The sequence below is a fragment of the Eulemur rufifrons genome, chromosome 7, assembly GCF_041146395.1.
Source record: "Eulemur rufifrons isolate Redbay chromosome 7, OSU_ERuf_1, whole genome shotgun sequence".
NCBI classification, from domain to species: domain Eukaryota; kingdom Metazoa; phylum Chordata; class Mammalia; order Primates; family Lemuridae; genus Eulemur; species Eulemur rufifrons.
Window position 1 is genome coordinate 190,021,222 of NC_090989.1, and position 20,223 is coordinate 190,041,444.

Sequence of the window (20,223 nt, forward strand, 5' to 3'; positions counted from 1 at the left end):
GATTCTTTTGTGACAGTGTGTGTTCCATCCAGGGATCCTCTGACCTCCTAAATGATTTTTAAAATTTACATACATTAAGAATTACTCTGGCCGGGCGCGGTGGCTCACGCCTGTAATCCTAGCACTCTGGGAGGCCGAGGTGGGCGGATCGTTTGAGCTCAGGAGTTCGAGACCAGCCTGAGCAAGAGCGAGACCCCACCTCTACTAAAAATAGAAAGAAATTATATGGACAGCTAAAAATATATATAGAAAAAATTAGCCAGGCATGGTGGCACATGCCTGTAGTCCCAGCTACTCGGGAGGCTGAGACAGGAGGATCCCTTGAGCTTGGGAGTTTGAGGTTGCTGTGAGCTAGGCTGATGCCATGGCACTCACTCTAGCCTGGGCAACAGAGTGAGACTCTGTCTCAAAAAAAAAAAAAAAAAAAAAAAAAGAATTACTCTGAGGCCGGGGCGGTGGCTCACGCCTGTAATCCTAGCACTCTGGGAGTCAGAGGCAGGTGGATTGTTTGAGCTCAGGAGTTTGAGACCAGCCTGAGCAAGAGCGAGACCTGGTCTCTACTAAAAATAGAAAGAAATTATATGGACAGCTAAAAAAAAAAAATATATATATATATATATATATATATATATATATAATTGAGCCAGGCATGGTGGCACATGCCTGTAGTCCCAGCTACTCGGGAGGCTGAGGCAGGAGGATCGCTTGAGCCCAGGAGTTTGAGGTTGCTGTGAGCTAGGCTGATGCCACGGCACTCTAGCCCGGGCAACAGAGTGAGACTCTGTCTCAAAAAAAAAATAAAAATAAATAAGTAAACATAAAAAAAAAAAAAAGAATTACTCTGCTGTAAAGTTCTCTGGGTTTAAATAAATGCATAGTACTACATATCCATCTGTCTCAGAGGTTTTGCATTTGTTGGCCTGCTGCCTGGAATACTCTTTCTACACATTTCCCCGTGACTGATCCTTTAATTCAGATCTCTGCTCAAATGTTCTCTTTGGGAGGGCTTCCTTGAGATATTGTTCATTTATTTTCGTGTGTGTGTGTGTGTGTGTGTGTGTGTATGCGCGTGCGCACTCGTTTTGTTTTGGTCAGTTTCCCTTGACTAGAATGCACATTTAATGAGAGCAAGGACTATGTCATTATGCTGGATATCTAGAATACTGAGTCAGTGAGTATCTATTGATGCATGAATGAATAATCCTGTCTTGTGTCCAGCATTGGTTATTCCTAGTGCATGCTTTTCATAGTGATCAGTAATGATTGAAAGCAAGCTTGTCCAGTTGGGCTTCCAGCTTACTCTGCTTCACTACTTAAAAAAGGGTTTTGCTTGCAAATTAGGTTAAATATTTCAATATATTAAGGATGTGCAATCACTCCTACAATGTTTTTAAACCCCCACCCTTTTTTTCTTTTTTTTGGAGACATAGCGTTGGTCTGTCGCCCAGACTAGAGTGCAGTGGTGTCATCATAGCTCACTGCAACCTCAAAGTCCTGGGCTCAAGAGATCCTCCTGCCTCAGCCTCCCGAGTAGCTGGGACTACAGGCACGTGTGACTATGCCTAGCTAATTTTTATTTTATTTTATTTTATTTATTTATTTATTTTTTCTGTTTTTTGTGGAGACAGGGTCTCGCTCTTGCTTAGGTTGGTCTCAAACTCCTGAGCTCAAGTAATCCTCCTGCCTCGGCCTCCCAGAGTGCTAGGATTACAGGTGTGAGCCACCATGCCTGGCCAAAAAGGTCTTTTTAACTTGGACTTTTTTCTACAACTGTTTAAGCCCTTACTGTGTACTAGGTACTAGGGAATGTTATAATGAATCACAGACACTGTTCTCAAGGAGCCTACACCCTCTGAGAAGGTAGTAGCATGAATGTAAATAATCATAATAGAAGGCAGGAAATAGGTAAAAATCAATTTTGATATTTAGAGGAGAGAGTAGTCATTTCTCTACCTAAGAAGAAGTAAGGTAAGAGTCCGATCCTTAAAGAGAATCTACAGTGAGGAGGAGGAACCCTGGACATTCCAGTCCTCTGCAGGGCTGTAATGTAGGAAATTTGAAGTTGGGGGGGGGGGGCTGTTACAAGCCAGAAGGCAATAGCCAAAATGGGAAGAGGCCTGGAATGGTCAGGAACTAGAATCCAGACTGTGAGAGCTATCAGAGTCAGTGGTTCCTAACAGAGCTTTTCAATTTCAGTAGTCACAATTTTATAGTATTTTAAACATTAAAAAGGTTTTATCACCAAGTTTATGTACTCCTTGTAATTTTTTTCTTTCTTTTCTTTTTTTTTTTTTGTATTGCTTGTAATTTTTAAAAATAAACAATTGCCTATCTAAAGAATCCAAACTTCAGTTTTTGGATTTTGTTTTATTTTTTAAGCTCTGGAAACGCTATCCAGTCCAAATAAACTCATACTGCACATAAAGAAAGCTAAATTCAGAGTTAAAATGTACCTTTTTATGGCCATAGGGTGCAGAATCAAGGCAAAAACTTTAGTCTTCTGAACATCAGTTCATGCTACCACATTCTTCTCAGGTTAAGGTCAGTTTCTTTGTCCTGGTGCTTGCTGGTTGTTGAGAGGAGTTTCTTGAAGATAGAGACTGTATCTTATTCATCTTTCTATCCCTTGGACATAGTAAGTAATATACAGAATAGGAATGCCATAGGCTTGTGTTGGATGAATGGATAGATGGATAAATTTAGCTTTTATATGAGACCTTGAAGGAAGGCTAGGGTCTAGCTCTGTGGAAATTCTGGGCATGATATGTACACATGAACTATTAGATTTGCTGAGTATTGGACACCTGAGAAGAAATATAAAATAACTCAGAAAGCCAGGTTGGGGCTATATTACAGAAACACTTAAATGCCAGGCTAAGGATTTGTTATCCAGTCAACTGAAAGGTTTTGAGCAGAGGAGTAACACACATACACGCACACACACATGGGAAGAAGAGCCAAAAGGACAGGGAGAAATTAAATTATTGAATTTACTTAGTGTTATGAAAGGATTAAAGATTCTGGTTGAAGGAATGGGAAATTCAGTTACAGATGTAAGATAAGATAGAAAGTGAACTATCAGAACTCGATTACTGATGAACTGTGGAGTTCCAGGGATAGAGCACTGTAAGATGAGGTTGAGCTTCCGGATGTCATCTTTGCCTGGATATTTTGGAGTGTTGTGATGTCATTAACAGATAACTGTGGTTTTAAATGATGAATTTTAGGTACTAGTTCCATATCTAGAGGGAAATGTTGAATAGGCTGTTGAAAATGTGCTGCTATACTTAAGAAGAGATTAAATTAGGAGTCACCTGCATTGAAAGGGTGGTTGAAGACTGGGGATTGAATGAAATAGTCGGGGAGGTAGGTGGAGAGAGACTAAAATCAAGGGTACATCCTCAGGGAAGTTCCTATTATACACTTATAGATATAGAAGAGGAGCCAGAGAAGGAGCTTTGGTCAGAGACAAGGTGAAACCCTAGAACAGTCAGCAGTTGAAGAAGGAGAAGGGGCTGGGGAAAATACTTAATGTAGGGAAATATCAGAATTACAGATTTTTTATTTTATTTTATTTTTCTTGTTCTGCTGCTGGGGCTAGAGTTTAGTGTCGTCATAGCTCACTGCAACCTCAAACTCCTGGCCTCCAGCAATCCTCCTGCCTCAGCCTCCTGAGTAGCTGGGACTACAGGCACACTCCACCACACCCAGCTAATTTTTCTGTTTTTTGTAGAGACGTCATCTAGCTCTTGCTCAGGCTGGTCTCAAATTCCTGGGCTCAGGTGATTCCTGAGCTCAAGTGATCCTCCTGCCTCGTCATCCTAAAGTTCTAGGATTAGAGGTGTGAGCCATCACGCCTAGCCTCAGACTCTTTTAAAAAAAGTTTTACACAGTTCGTATTATAAGCTACAATATACACCAATAGATAAAAAGTGATATAAGTTAAGGAGAAAGGCATGAGATTTTTCAGGAAAGCTCATCATAAGTACATAAGTTAATTGCCCTGTATCCAAAATTCTTAGGACCAGAAGAATTTCACATTTTGGGTTGGTTTTTTTTTTTTTTTTTTTTTTTTTTTGGAATATTTTCATTGTACTGGTTGAACATTGAAAATCCAAAATCCAAAATGTTCCACTGAGCATTTCCTTTGGGCTTCATGTCAGTGCTCAAAAAATTTTAGATTTTGGAGCATTTTGGATTTCAGATTTTGGATGCTCAGCCTGTATTATAGATAGAATAGTTGTTTAACATTAAAAAGTATTTTGCTAAACCCAGAAGATGAGGAAGCTTTAACTTTTTAAATTTGAATTTGAAAGGAGAATATTGATTTTAATCAGTCGTCCTGTTAATTGAAAGCCTTGAAATTTTAAAAGGAATTATCATTTTTTAATTCAGTAGGAGTCTAGAATAGTTAGCTGACAGGATAAATTCTGAATCAGTGAAGTTTTACCATACTTTAACATATACCTTCAATACTTTTTAGTGTATTTTCCAAGCAGTATTTATAAATATTCTATTAGGGGTAAAAATACTCACCTGTGTACTGTTGGTTTTTCTCTAAGTAACTTTGGTTTTTTGTCTTCTTTCAGGATCTGACTGGCATAGAATCTATGGATCAATGTCGCCATACCTTGGAACAGCATAACTGGAACATAGAGGTATTGATTGATTTTGAGCTTATTTCTTTTTCTCTGGTCTAATAAAGAATCAAAAACATACGTTTTTCCACAGCAGGAATCTTTTCCCTCAACAGATTTTTTTTTTTCAGAGTTATGACTCTTTAAAAAGAAAAGTGTGGGTTTTAGGAAAACTATTGATTTTAGAACAGTGTTAATTTATAATGGTGATAGCAGACATCTTGTCCTCACTGTGATGCCTCTAATGTTATATTATCAAGTGTGATGTTGGTTGTTGCATTCAGACAGATCTACTAAGGTATAAGCTCTATGAGACAAGAGATTTGTTTTTCTAGCTTTAACTGCTGTATTCCCAGCATATAACACTGAACCTGGTACATCATAGGTTCTCAATAAATTTCTGTTGATTGTTCTTCCATTCTTAGTATACTAATAGTTTATATAAAGAAGGATGTTGAATTTTATCAGATACCCTTTTGATCTCTGGAATTACTATTTTAATTATCGTACTATTTGCATAGCGTGCTGGATTCCTGAAAACATATTCCTAAGTGATATTTAGTTATTCAACACATATTTTTGAGCAGTTACATTCTAGGGTCTGGCATTCTACCAGTGAACAGGAGTCCTTATTCTTATAGAACTTACTTCTAGATAATTTCAGTTTGTAATAAATGATGAATAAGGTCTGTGTAGGAAATGTAATAGAGAGGATGTGGGGAGTTACTTTAAATAAGGGTGGTCAAGTACAGCTGTTCTGAAGAAGTTAACATTTGAGCTAACACCTAGATAATGAAAAGAAATGATGAGTAGGAACATTTGGGGGAGAAATGCATTTTGGGCAGAGGGAATGGTGTTGTTCAATGTGATATTTTTTTGCTTTCCTTGCACATGTTTGTTGGCTTTATAAAATGACTGACTTGATAAAATGAGTTGAGAAGGTTAAATAACGTAGAAATTAATCTATTCCTTAAAGATTTGAAAGGAAGTACCTGAAAACATGTTTCTGCCTATTCTCTGTTGACTTTATCAGGTCTCCCCTCCCCATCATTCATAACCAGTTTTCTATACTTTTCTTGATAGTCTTTCTTAGAAAATGCTTATTTCTTTGAAATTTCTAATTTTTTGTATAGAGCTATACAAAGCTTATCTTTCACTCTGCATCTGTGCTGTCGTCCCATTCTTTTTCTTCCCGTTCTATGATGTTTACTTTCTTTCCTTTATTAAAAATGAGACTTACTAGAGACTGGTTTGTTTTATTGTTTGTTTTGTTTGTTAAAAAAAATCTTGTGGGGCTTTTTTTTTTTCCTGTTTTCTTATTTATTAAGAAAATATCTTTCTTTTTTTCTTTTTTTTTTTTTTTTTGTGAGACAGAGTCTTGCTCCGTTGCCCAGGCTAGAGCGCTGTAGCATCAGCCTCGCTCACAGCAACCTCAAACTCCTGGGCTCAAGCAATCCTCCTGCCTCGGCCTCCCAGAGTGTTAGGATTGCAGGCATGAGCCACCACTCCCAGCCAAGAAAATATCTTTAGTACATTTTCAGAATTTTTTAGGTTTATGTTCTTTTTTTAGCATCTTGCTTTTTTTACAGCTTGGTTAATTTATTTGTACTCTTCTTTGCATTTAAGGCTGTGAATTTTCTTCTGAAAATGTATTTTTTTTTTTTATTTTTTTTTTTGAGACAGAGTCTCGCTTTGTTGCCCAGGCTAGAGTGAGTGCCATGGCGTCAGCCTAGCTCACAGCAACCTCAAACTCCTGGGCTTAAGCGATCCTACTGCCTCAGCCTCCCGGGTAGCTGGGACTACAGGCATGTGCCACCATGCCCGGCTAATTTTTTTTTTTCCTATATATATTTTAGTTGGCCAGATAATTTCTTTCTATTTTTAGTAGAGACAGGGTCTTGTTCTCGCTCAGGCTGGTCTCGAACTCCTGACCTCGAGCGATCCACCCGCCTCGGCCTCCCAGAGTGCTAGGATTACAGGCGTGAGCCACCGCGCCCGGCCCTGAAAATGTATTTTAAAGGTTTTGATTTTCTTCTTTGGCCCAAGAATTATTTCGAAGCATATTTGGAATTTCTAGTAGTTTGCTTTTTCGTTTTTGTTTATCATTTCCGTATTAATCTTTCATGTTATTTTATATAGGTATCCAGTGAGATCTCTTTGTGATTTTTGTAATGTCCCATTGACATTGTAAAATCTATATACATATATTTTTTAATTAAATATTTCAAACTTAGAGAAAACTATAAAGGGGACAACCATGTATGTACCATCCAGCTCCTGAAAGCCAGACATTTTGCAATACTTGCTTCAAATTTCTTTTAAGCAAATGTAGATAAAATGGAAACCTCCTATAAGGTGTTTGCTTGTCATCTCATGCACTCCCTTTCTTTTCCTTTGTTTCTAGAAGTGACCGCTGTTGACAATTAGGTGTTTATCAAGGAATGTTGTTGAATAAAGGTTTGATGTCTGTATTCAGTCAAGCTTTTTAAACATACAATTAAAATGTGCTGTTTCCTTTCTTTCTCTGTTTATTTGATGAGACTACAAGTTCCTGATAATCATACTTTCTTGAGATAACCACGTTTGATGTTTAGTATATTATATGTCCTTCTAGACTTTCTTATATGTATAACTCTGCTTAGTGTGCCTGCCAGTAATACGTATACAGCTTTCCAGTGTTAGTTACAATTACATCAAAGAGAATGCTTACTTTTTGTACATGCTGTGGAAAGGTAGTACATGATGCAAATTAAATATGTTAATAAATTTTCTGTGTATCTTGGGGGGAGACACTTTCTAACCTTTATATAGTTTGACAAAATTTTATTGACACCTAAAGACACATAGCCGTTAGGACTTTTTTGTAATAATATCTTTTCTTAATATCAGATGATGTTTTTTGTTTAGAATTCTAGTTTGATTTATTAAATATTACCACCCCTGTTATATTTATTTATTTTTGCTTTGTGATTATCTAGTGTAATGTCAACTTTTAACATGAAATAACTTATAGAAGTATTACACGCTTGTTGCAAAAATACCCATGCACATGGGCACACCCACTTAGAGAAAAGCTTTCCAAAAAGCATAAAGAAAAAAATGATCACCCTTAATCCCACCACTTCATGGATAGCTAGTGTGATATTTTAGTGTCTATTGTTTCAGAATGTTTCTGTTTTTTTAATATGACTATATAGGTTTATATATAATTTTCTTGACTTTTTTAATTTCAGAATTCCTTTACATCTAAGAATTATTGAGACTCTCCAAAGAGCTGCTTTTTCTATGGGTTCTATCTATTGATATTTGTTACCATATTACAGATTAAAACTGAAAAATTTCTTAAAGTTTATTCATTTTTTAAAACCTCATTACATGTTAACCAAAATAACATTTTCATAAAAAATAACTATATATTTGCAAATCTCTTTAAGGGCTGACTTAATAGAAAACAGCTGGATTTTCATACCTGCTTCAGCCTTTAAGCTGTTTTTTTTTTTTTTTCTTTTTCTTTGAGGCAAAGTCTCGCTCTGTTGCCCAGGCTAGAGCACCGTGGTGTCAGCCTCACTCACAGCAACCTCAAACTCCTGGGCTCAAGCAATCCTTCTGCCTCAGCCTCCCGAGTAGCTGGGACTACAGGCATGCGCCACCATGCCCGGCTAATTTTTTTCTCTATATATGTATTTTTAGCTGTCCAGATCATTTCTTTCTATTTTTAGTAGACAGGGTCTCGTTCTTGCTGAGGCTGGTCTTGAACTCCTGACCTAGAGCAGTCCTCCTGCCTTGGCCTCCCAGAGTGCTAGGATTATAGGCATGAGCCACTGTGCCCGGCCTAAGCTGTTTTAATGTGTAGTTTTAGTTTAAGTATGTGAAGAAAATCCAGCTTTATCTACATATGTAGTTGGAAACAGGAGGAATATTTCATTAGCCTTTTCAAATAACGGTGGATATTCTTTGATGGTAGTTTCTTGGATATTCTTTGTGGTAGTTTCTTAAAAGTTAGTTGCAATATGGAATGTTTTGTTTGTTTATTTTGCAATATGGAATTTAAAACTGTATCAGTGAACTTTTTATATTCCATTACATTAAAATCTATTGCTCTATCTTGTACTTTGAAAGGATCTTTTACCAGTGTATGATTTCATAACTTCATACGTTAGTTATCTGGAAAATCCTGGTTCACTGAATTAAAACAGGTCTTCCAAATATTGATACATAAATAGTATCATTTGTTAATAGCACCACCAGACTCATCAGAATAGCCTTTAAGTATTAGGAGACTGAAAGACTTACAGTGGCAAATACAAGTTTTCCAAAACTCTAATTTTTGCTTTAAAGTTTTAATTTTATATTGATAACAAATGCTACCAGATGTGATTTTTTGTTTGTTTGTTTGTTTTTTTATAGGCAGTGTCTCACACTGTTACCCATGCTTAGAGTATAGTGGCATAATCATAGCATTCACTGTAAACTCAAGCTGCTGGGCTCAAGCAGCCTCCCAAGTAGTTAGGATTACAGGCATGCCACTCTTTCCAGCCAATTTATTATTATTATTTTTTTTTGTAGAGATGGGGTGTCACTATGTTGCCCAGGATGCTCTGGAACTCCTGGGCTCCAGCGATCCTCCCACCTCGGCCTCCCAGAGTGCTAGGATTGCGGGCGTGAGCCACCGCGCCCAGCAAGAGATCTTTATGTATTCTGAATACTAGACCCTTACCAGATACTTGATTTGCAAATATTTTCTCCCATTTTGTGAGTTGTCTTTTTACTGTCTTGATAGTGTTCTTTGACATACAAAAGTTTTTCATTTTGATGAAATCTTATTTATCTACTTTTTTCTTTTGTTACTTATGCTTTTGGTCTCTAACATGCCATTGCTTGCTCCAAGGTCATATTGTTTTCTTTTAAGACTTTCATGATTTGAGCTCTCACATTTAGATCTTTGATGAACTTTGAGTTAATTTTTGTGTATAGTGTGATTTAGAAGTTCATCATCTTTCTTTTGCATGTGGATGTCTATTTGCCCTAGCATCATTTGTTGAAAGATTATTCTTTCCTCATTGAATTGTAAAATTAGGAGACAACCTGAAATTAGCCAAACCACAAAGTTTAAAGCCAGCTACCAAGTTGAGAGGGCATATAGCCTTCTCAAAGACTACCCTCACTGCTGACACCAACTGCAATTTCAAAGAGTTCCAAAAACCACCCTTGGGTTTGATAGTTCACTAGAAGAACTTACTTAAAGCTGCTATAGTCATGGTTACAGTTTATTACAGGGAACAGGTACAGATTAAAATCAACTAAAGGAAGAGACATACAGGGCAGAGTCTCAAAAGGGCTTCAATCATGAAGATTGCATACTCCTCTCCCATGGAGTCAGGACACATCACCCTCCTGGTATAGATTTGTGACAATATGCATAAAGTACAGTAGTCCCCTGTCATCTGTGGTTTTGCTTTCTGCAGTTTCAGTTACAGTCAACTGTACAAAAATACTAAATGGGAAATTCCAGAAATACACAATTCATAAGTTTTAAGTTGTACATTATCCTGAGTAGCATGGTGAAGGCTTGTGCTGTCCTACTCCATCTTGCCCAGGATGTGAATCATCCCTTTATACAGTGTCTCCATCTGTATACACTACCCACCGATTAGTAGCCTAAGCCATTATTAGATCAACTGTCATAATGCAGTGCTTTTGTTCACATAACTCTTGTTTTACTCAATAATGGCCCCAAAGCTCAAGAGTAGTGATGCTGGCAATTTGGATATGCCAAAGAGAAGCCATAAAATGCTTCCTTTAAGTGAAAAGGTGAAAGATCTCAATTTAGTAAGAAGAGAAAAAAATTGTATGCTGAAGTTGCTAAGATCTACAGTGAGAACGAATCTTCTATCTTTGAAATTGTGAAGAAGGAAAAAGAAAATGCGTGCTAGTTTTGCTGTCCTGCCTCAAACTGCAAAAATTACAGCCATAGTGTTAAGTTGGAAAAGGCATTAAATCTGTGGGTAGAAGACACAAACAGAAATGTGTTGCGGTGGACGGCAGTCAGGTTCAGTACTATCTGTGGTTTCAGGCACCGACTGGGGGTCTTGGAATGTACCCCTGTGGATAAGGGGGAACTACTATATTGCCAACCAGAGAAGCTCACCTGAGCTTCGTGTGTCCAGAGTTTTTACTGGGGCTTCATTACATAGGCATGATTGATTTGATTGGCTGCCCTCATGGTTGAACTCAAATCTTCAAGTCAACAGATACTAAGTTACTCAAAGTTCCCACCCTAGACCACATGGTTAGTCTTTCTTCTTCTTCTTTTTTTTTTTTTTTTGTTTTGTTTTTTGTTGTTGTTTGAGACAGAGTCTCACTGTGTTGCCCACGCTGGAGTGCAGTGGTGTGATCCTAGCTCACTGCAGCCTCAAACTTACGTGCTCAAGTGATCCTCCTGCCTCAGTCTCCTGAGTAGCTGGGACTACAGGTGCACGCCACTACGCCAGGCTAATTTTTTTATTTTTCGTGGAGACAGGGTTTCACTAAGTTGCTTAGGCTGATCTTGAACTCCTGGGCTCAAGCAATCCTCCCAAAGTGCTAGGATTACAGGTGTGAGCCTCCACGAGAGCCCATTTTTATCTTTCTGGTGTGGCCAGCTTTCACCCTAAGACTATAGAGTGTCACGGCTCCAACCCACAGTATAGTAACAAAGACATTCCTATCAGGCATGATACAGATTACCTCCCAGAAGCCAAAGGCAAAGGCCAGACATCTCTTTGGATAAGGGCAAGTTTTTTACTACATTGGGACAAATATCCATTTTCAGAGACAGAGTTAAGAAGAGAATGAGTTTTTTAAACTGAGTATGAGCTGTCTGCCAGAAGTTCTGTTAGTATCTTTATCTATGGCTGACTCATTAAATTTTCAAATGAACTCTGAGAAATATTTTTCCTTCATTTTGCATTTGAGGAAACTGAAGCTCATTTGTTGAGTAACTTTTGAGTGATGGAGGTAGGATTCAGACCAAAGTTTCTCTACTCCCAGTGCCCTTCATCAGATACCACGCGTCAGGACGGCTTCATTGCATAACTTCAGGGGCACTGTCCACATTGTATTCTCTGGACGGCAGTGAAGCACTTTATATCCCAACTACCCTAAATATAATAATACATACCATCTGAATAAAATCAGTGTGCTTGCTGCATAAATGTAGCTTCCAGACAAATTCTCTGGTCTTGTCTACTGTGTATACGTTCTGGAGCCGTCACCGCAGATTGCCTCCCAGTACAGCAGGTTAATAGGTCCTTGAAGATACACTCCTCAAGTGTCCTTTTGGTGTATTAATGATCACCCTGTTTTGGAATGCCAAGCAGCTTCATCTCTTCTGGGTTGATTTGAGCATCATCGAAACTCTTGCTACTGTTTTCCTTTTCAGGCTGCTGTGCAGGACAGATTGAATGAGCAAGAGGGTGTACCGAGTGTTTTCAACCCACCTCCATCCCGCCCCCTGCAGGTTAATACAGCTGACCACAGGATCTACAGCTATGTTGTCTCAAGACCACAACCAAGGGCAAGTTATTTTGTAGCTTGAATTTCCCCCTTTTTTATTTTATAAGTTCATTTGCTTGGTTATATTGATCTCTGTATGGTAGGAGTAAAAGAAATATTCAGAATGTAACCTGTTGGTTAGACCTGGCCTGTTGGGTATATATAATAATTTTGCCTTGATTCCTCAATGAATTGATTTAGAAACTATGCATTTTTTCTTTTTCTTTTCTTTTTTTTTGAGGGGGCGGGGTCACTTCTATCACCACTGAATCATTTTTTCCATTTCCATTCTTTGCAAGTTGTTTGGAGAGTGTTTTCTGTGCTTTGTTAAGTTAGAATCTGTTTACTAGGTTCTTTGGTGCTGTACTTTACTTAATCTTGAGCTACTGCTGAGGAAAATTAGCCTTGAAGGGCTAGTAGCAAGAAGTGGTTCACCTAAACTTAACAGGTATTTAGGAGTGCTCTAATAGCCTGTTATTTTTTTATTGGAAGGACACGCAACAAAAAAAAAAAAAAAGAAAGAAAAACAAAATAACCTGGTATTTTGCTATTGGGGATCCAGACATGAATAGCCAGTCTTCCCATTTCAAATTTAATTTCTTTCAGTCTAGTTAGGGAAATCAGATGTGTATACTGATAATGACCTCTAAAGAACTTCTTGGAGTTTCTCTTTCTTATCCTTGGTGTTATACTCACCTCTTACACTTGTACTTAGAATCCTAAGAAAGCATTCCCTTTAACCTTGCAGCAGTTAGAATTTACTGCATCATTATACCTTTTTGTGGAGTACTTGACATTTTAAAAAAATGTTTCTAAGTAGTTGTTTTGAGGTACTCTGAAATACTATAGAAGAGCAGATTCCTACGTCAGCCAGGGGACTCCAGAGCTGCCTGACAGAAAGGGTCTTCATATAATATGATGTCTAAGAAACACTTTGTAAACTATAGAGCCAGTATGTATGCTAGCTTTAATAATTAATTAATAACTAGTTAAATCAATATTGTTAATAATTGGCATTATTACTAAGATTAGCAGCTACATCAGGATTTGTCATTGTGATTAATATAATTATCATTTATATACAATTGTCCAAGGATAGTAATAGTGGTTATCTTTCCTGCTATTTTTTTCTTTTTTTATATATTTTTTCTTTCTTTTTTTTTCTTTTTTCAATTTTCTTTCTTTTTTTTTTTTTTGAAGACAGTCTCACTCTTTTTGCCCTGGCTAGAGTGCCGTGGTGTCAGCCTAGCTCACAGCAACCTCAAACTCCTGGGCTCAAGCGATCCTCCTGCCTCAACCTCCCAGGTAGCTGGGACTACAGGCATGCGCCACCATGCCTGGCTGATTTTTTTCTATATATATTTTTAATTGTCCATATAATTTCTTTCTATTTTTAGTAGAGACGGGGTCTCGCTCTTGCTTAGGCTTGTCTCGAACTCCTGACCTCCAGCGATACTCCCTCCTCGGCCTCCCAGAGTGCGGCCTCCCAGAATGCTAGGATTACAGGCATGAGCCACCGCACGCGGCCCCTGCTATTTCTGTATACCATCTTTTGATGTGTATATCTGAACAGGAAAGAACTAATACTTAACATTTGAGGAAGTTAACTTACAATTGAATTTGAGAACTGATACAGGTGGCTGCAGAAAAAATACCAAAGCAGATTTAATACAAAAATTAGGTGAAAAAAAGAAAAATGATAGTATTAAATGAAATTGATCAAGATCAAAGGCCGTGGCTTTTAAGAAAGATGAGGTGGCCAGGAAGAGGGAACTGTGTTGTAGAAGAAACCAAGTGAAAGGACAAAAAAGAGTGAGAAAATATGAACTAGCCATTTGGTAAAGTATTAAGGATTGAGGGAATTGTTTCTAACTTTGTTTTTTGAATTTTTCAGGGGCTGCTTGGATGGGGTTATTACTTGATAATGCTTCCATTCCGGTTTACCTATTATACAATACTTGATATATTTAGGTATGTACCTTTGCATTTATGTATTAGTTGCAACAGGGTAGACTTCGGAGCTGAAACTTAGACCAGAATTAAGTTTTATGTTCTATCAATTTTGACTTGCCAGTTTGTCATCAGGTTGAATACTCTCCCTGAACTGTCTTTTAATATTGTATAAAAATATTTTAAATTGTTCAAGTGTTGTGGCAGGTGTTGTGAAATGGAATTGTTTTAAACTGGTCTTACCTATTGTTTGCCAGAATCAGTCTGCATACATTTATTGGTCTCCCCCTCTTTCTCCCACCATGTTTGTCACCTCTACATTTTCTATTTGATCTCCACACCCTTTCCTTTCTAACCACCATTATCTCCTAGCTTTACACTCCTTAGAACTTTTTTCCTAAAACCGCTACTCCTCGATCTGACTGCTCACAGTTCCAACAAATTCTCTTGCTCTGTGATTATCCACCTCCCACAGTAGTTGCACCTCTCTAGACACTCCTTCTGTACCTTTTCACTTTGCCCTGGCAGCCCCTAGGTTGCTGACACCGAAACCTTTTTGTATATACACCCACTTGCTTCATACCTTCACTTATCTTCTAGCTTCCTTCGTTTACCATTCAAAGAGCCCATCATTGGAAGCTACGGAGTGTCCAAGGCTAGAAAATATTGAGTCAGGCCCAACTTCCTGGCACGTCAGGCTTAGGGTATCTGGTCTAGAGTCACACCTCGCTTTATGGAGAACTAAAATGTTTATGGGCATCCAGGCCAGCAGATCGAGCTATAATATGTGACCTGGGCCTTGCATACAGGGAAACCTTACCTCCCTCCAAATATGGGACAACCTTTGCCCTGCTCTAGGGAACAGAGGCTGGAGCTAAAGACAACATAGCTGAAGTGCAAGGTCAGATAATACCTTTTACATTGGCTTTTTATGAGACCACCTACTTAATGGCTTCCTGGCTTTAGCGAAGTTCTTAATGGTCACCAATTAACCTCTTAGTACTCTTTCCATCCCTGTTTTATTTAAGAATGGGCATGTTAAAACTTTTAAAATCAAGATGATGACTGAATTGACATCTCTATTTTTTTAAAAAAAAAAACTGATTGTCCTACATTGTGTAAGCCACGGGAATACATTATAGTGAGAAACAAAAAAGTTAAAGCCTTTATCCATTCACCAGAATTTGAAAACTTAAAGAGATAATCCCCAAATACTTAATTTCTTAAAAAGTAGCCAAAACATCAGTCTTCTAAAGGATTTCTGACCACTCCCCCATGTACACAACTTCTTACATTTTGTGTTTTTAATTTGCTCTGGAATGTTTGTGTCAGTGAATTTGATTTGATTACTCGGGAGAAATTCCAAATGGAATTGTATACACATGGGGAATTTGTTGAGGGGATAAGGAATTGGCTCATGATTTGATAAGGAAAATGTCATAGTTTAGTCACCTTTTCTGTGCTGAAAATTCTGCAAGTAAATGAATATTGTTTGCTTTTCTAGGGTAAATGTGCATGGCGTGTGTTACTAATTTAAATGCAGCTGTATCATCCAAGCAACTTGTTTAATGTTATGTAGCACATTGGCCTCTGCCTCGTTGCCTTCTGTGGAAACCCAAAGGATAGATGAATGGTGCTAGACGAATACCATAGGATGGGCTCTTTAGAAACAGATGTGTGGTACCATCAAGCAATGCATTCTTAACTTTATAGTAGCTGCCAGTATTGCAAATCTGCCAGTGCCCTCTGGATCAGTTTTATAGCCTCCTCCATAGATGCCATCAGCAAAATTTACTTGTCCCTTTGAAGACCAAGTAAGTCCTGACTACAAATTCAGGTTTAAATTTCCTTTTTATAATCTGAGTGGCTTGGGAGTATGAACTAAAAATTCAAAATCCCAGGAAAACAGAAAGGAGGAGAAGCAAGTAGGACACCCAGAAAGAGATCTCTGTTCTAGAGCGGCCCTGTCCAGTAGAACTTTCTTTGATGATGGAAACATTCTGTATCTGCACTGTCTAATATGGAAGCCGTTAAACACATATGGCTGTTGAGCACTTGAAATGTGGCTAGTGTGACTGAGGACTGAATTTTTAATTATATTTAAATGTAGAATAGCCACATGTGACCAGTGGCTCCTGTATTAGGCAGTGCCATTCTGGGAGAGCCTGGGTGCACAGCCTAACCCATGATCTTTTTAGATACTATATCTTCCCTTCCCGACCCTTCTGGCCCTAAATTTTTCTGCAAAAAATATTCAGGATTAGTTTAGCCCAGTGTTAGAATTTGTAATCCTAGTAGTCTGCATTCTTTTTGAACAGGTAGTGGACCAACACTTGCTACTTTGTGGCTTTTAAGTCAGACCCTAAGGTTTGATGGTCTACTCACAGACCATTCACCTCCCTTTGTTGCCATTCCTCTGGCTCTATTATAGGAATCTGTACAAACTGGCCCACTCCATATTCACTACAGTAAGCTGGATTCATGTGATATTTATTCCTTCCTCCCCAGGTTTGCTCTTCGTTTTATACGGCCTGACCCTCGCAGCCGGGTCACTGACCCTGTTGGGGACATTGTTTCATTTATGCACTCTTTTGAAGAGAAATATGGGAGGGCACACCCTGTCTTCTACCAGGGAACGTACAGCCAGGTCAGTGCCACAACCATATAGATGCCAACTTAATGAAATGATTCTGTCCTCAAAGGAAATCATAGCCCAGCACAGATCATGTCATTCTTTCACTCAAAAACCTTAAATAGCTCTTCACTGCTTACAGGGAAAAAAAGACCAAATCTTTTAGCTGGGCCCTTTTTGATCTAATCCCAACCTTCTTTTGAGGTCTTTTCTAAATAACTTGTTTTCTCATACCCTAGGTTCCAGCTAAACCATTCCCTGAATACACTCTGTACTTTCCTACCCCTGTGCCTTTGCTTTTGCTGGTCCCTTCACCAGGAATGCCTTCCTCACATTTTTGCTAATTGGAATCTTGCCCATCCTTCAACCACTTCATGTCACTTTCCTGTTACAACCATTGCTGATTGTTGTGCCCTATCCTGCCCTACCTTGCAATCTAAAATATTAATCTTTCCTCTCGTTCTTCCATGGTTTTTAAAAAATTTATAGCAGTTTCACATTCTTCCTTACATTATAGTTATTTGTGTTCATGTCTAATCTCCTCTGCCAGACCATAAGCCCCTTGAAGGTAAAGCCTAAATCTCCTTTGATCTCTCACAGAATTGAATAAGCACATAGACCATTCAACTTAAGCCACATAGACTTTTGACTGTTACCACAGGGATGGAAAAATTAAGATTTCTGTAGGTGTTTAGGCATATCTGTAGTTTGCCAGAGAAAAATATAGAATTAACTGTGGGAATAGGCAAAAGGATGGTTCTGTTCTGCAGCCTCCAGGATTCCTGAATCTGTCTGGAGAAAGAGAAAAATATTTACCCTTGCTTCCTGCTTTGATTTTCCCACATCTGCTTTTTCTCCCACCCCACTCAGCAAACACTAAGTACCTACCATATACCAGGCACTGTCCTCAGTGCTAGAGATACAGAGATGAATAAAATGAGCACCTCTCATGTATCTTCTTTACTATGATCATGAGGGTAGACCACCACTGGCCATTCAGGAAATCTCAGAGTGTAATACGCCCAGGGATGTGCACATGCAGAAGCATACACAGCAGTCTTGGACACTAGCTTTATCTTTGGAGATCTTTTGAACCCTGTGTTCTTTAGAATGCCTTTGGGTCCTACAGTCCCCCATTCCTGCTTGGTTTGTAGCCTGGAATCAGGCTCATCTTCACAGTTATTTTTATTTATAAGGATGTTGCAGCTGTGAAGTGGCAAGATTATCACCTCCCTTTCTGTATGATCAGATTCTCCTGTTTTTATCTTCCTTTAGACTGTGGGAACAGCTGACTTTTCTGTGATTTGTTGGGGACCTGTACTTGTAAGCCTGTCTACTCTCATGTGCCTGATACAATTTAAATCCTAACAACACTAAAATCTTTTCATTAAAGCTTGTTTGCATGGACTTTCTATGGGGGGAAAAATGCCAGGGGTGTGAAGGTAGGAGCCCAGGAATTATCTGTTTACTTGCTCACCTTTTTTCCTTATTTCTCTTTTTGTTCGTAAATACATAGCTGTATCCATTAGGACCCTTAGCCTAATTGAAAGCTCAAGGCACAGTCTTCGTAATAATTAGTGATCTTCTGTTTCTCACAGGCACTTAATGATGCCAAGCGGGAACTTCGCTTTCTTTTGGTTTATCTTCATGGAGATGATCACCAGGACTCTGATGAGTTTTGTCGGTAAGTAAACCCTTCTCTTTTCTGACCTTTTCTGCTGGCGGTTTGTAGTCAGCAAGTTATTCTCATGTCCTTTTCATCCCTTTCCACAGCAACACACTCTGTGCACCTGACGTTATTTCACTAATAAACACTAGGATGCTTTTCTGGGCATGCTCTACAAACAAACCTGAGGGATACAGGGGTAAGTTGTGTTCTCTTTGCCTCATTGAGATTGTTGTAATATCTTTGGAATGATCTGGAAAGACATACCATACCATTTATTACGTGACTGTTCTTTGGTAGACATCATGCTAGTTGCTGTTTTTATATTATCTCATTTAATCTTCTCAGCAGTCCTGACAGATAAGGGTTTTATTACCTCCACTTTATAGTTTAGGAATCAGGCTCAGAGTTAAAGCCACTGGCCCAAGATCACATACTTAGCAAGTTTTGGAGTGTTATCAAGTCTAAATGGATCCTAAAGCCCATTCTTTACAGTTAACCATTGCCAGAGACTGTTGTATTTTTAAAAGTACCCAGTGTTGGCCAGCAGCTTGCCTTATCTTGATGGGCTTTTTACTGAAGAGTTTATTTTCTTCATCAGCAATTTTAATAGAGCTTCTTGGCACAGTGAGTTAGTTGTTTGAGTACCTTGAGTGTTGATATGGATGCAGCAATTCAGATCTTTGCTCACAGTAAGTCTTAACTGGACTTAAATATTTTTAGAAGTTGGTAGATCAAGGAAAATGCATTCATTTTACAGCTACTTCTATCTAGCAACACTGAGTGGATACATGCCAGGCACTGTGCCAGATCTTGAGAACCAAAGATGCAGCAGTTGTTTTCCCTGCATTCCAGAATCTGTATCTTTACTAATTGTTTTTAAACATGTGACGAGTTCCTACAGCATGTTTTGCCATTCTAATATGGCTTTGTGGAGGTGAGGGGGTTGTGAATAGAATAGGAGGAGACTAAGGGTATTTTTTAGAAAAGTTTATAAAATCTCTCCTTTCACCATAAGGAAACTCTTGTTACAGTAAAATAGTGGTTATTTGGAGACCAACTTTTTAAACTCCTTTGGAGCAGAGAAACTAGTCTTTTTACAGGTAGAAAAAAAGAGATATAGGGAAAGGGGGTAAGGAAGGGGTTAGGCAAGAAGAAGAAAGTCAGAAGATGATGATGGCGGTCATCACCAGTAGCATCGGGCTGACACTTGCAGTCTTACCCCTTTTAGGCTTGACCCCTCATCTAGGCAAAAACTATGCTAAGCAGTAGCCATATTCTTTATAGATCCTTTTCCTACCACCAAGTAGACATTATCCTTGAACTCTTCAACCTTCCCCAGCATCATTACAACAACCACACCTCCACCAGAAAACCTTGCTCCCAGAGATAGAGACATTAATGTGTAACAAAAAGAAAAGACTTAAGAAATTAGGAAGGAAAAAGGGTAGGCAGAGAGTAAATGATACCTCCCTTCTTTCCCAACCAAGATTAAAACAGTTTTATCTCGGTCTTGGTGAAAAGTCTAAGGATTGATCTGTTGTATCCTCAAGTACTATCCTGATCTGTTGGGTCTTTTTGTCAGTTTCTCAGGCTTTACGAGAGAACACCTATCCATTCCTGGCCATGATTATGCTGAAGGATCGGAGGATGACTGTGGTGGGACGACTAGAAGGCCTCATTCAACCTGATGACCTCATTAACCAACTGACATTTATCATGGATGCCAACCAGACTTACCTGGTGTCAGAACGCCTAGAAAGGTACAAGGGAGTTCCTTCCAGTTGTAAATTTGGAAGGCTGAC

General features: G+C 38.6%; 1 protein-coding gene across 1 annotated transcript in view; it reads left to right on the forward strand.

Annotated features, from left to right (window-relative positions):
* FAF2 (Fas associated factor family member 2) overlaps positions 1 to 20,223 on the forward strand; it is a 51,125-nt gene that overhangs the window by 19,425 nt on the left and 11,477 nt on the right. The window contains exons 2-8 of the mRNA XM_069476148.1: positions 4,590 to 4,658; positions 12,058 to 12,192; positions 14,065 to 14,141; positions 16,629 to 16,767; positions 18,351 to 18,436; positions 18,526 to 18,617; positions 20,004 to 20,181. Coding sequence (XP_069332249.1) covers positions 4,590 to 4,658; positions 12,058 to 12,192; positions 14,065 to 14,141; positions 16,629 to 16,767; positions 18,351 to 18,436; positions 18,526 to 18,617; positions 20,004 to 20,181 — 776 coding nt within the window. The remainder of the gene's footprint in view (positions 1 to 4,589; positions 4,659 to 12,057; positions 12,193 to 14,064; positions 14,142 to 16,628; positions 16,768 to 18,350; positions 18,437 to 18,525; positions 18,618 to 20,003; positions 20,182 to 20,223) is intronic.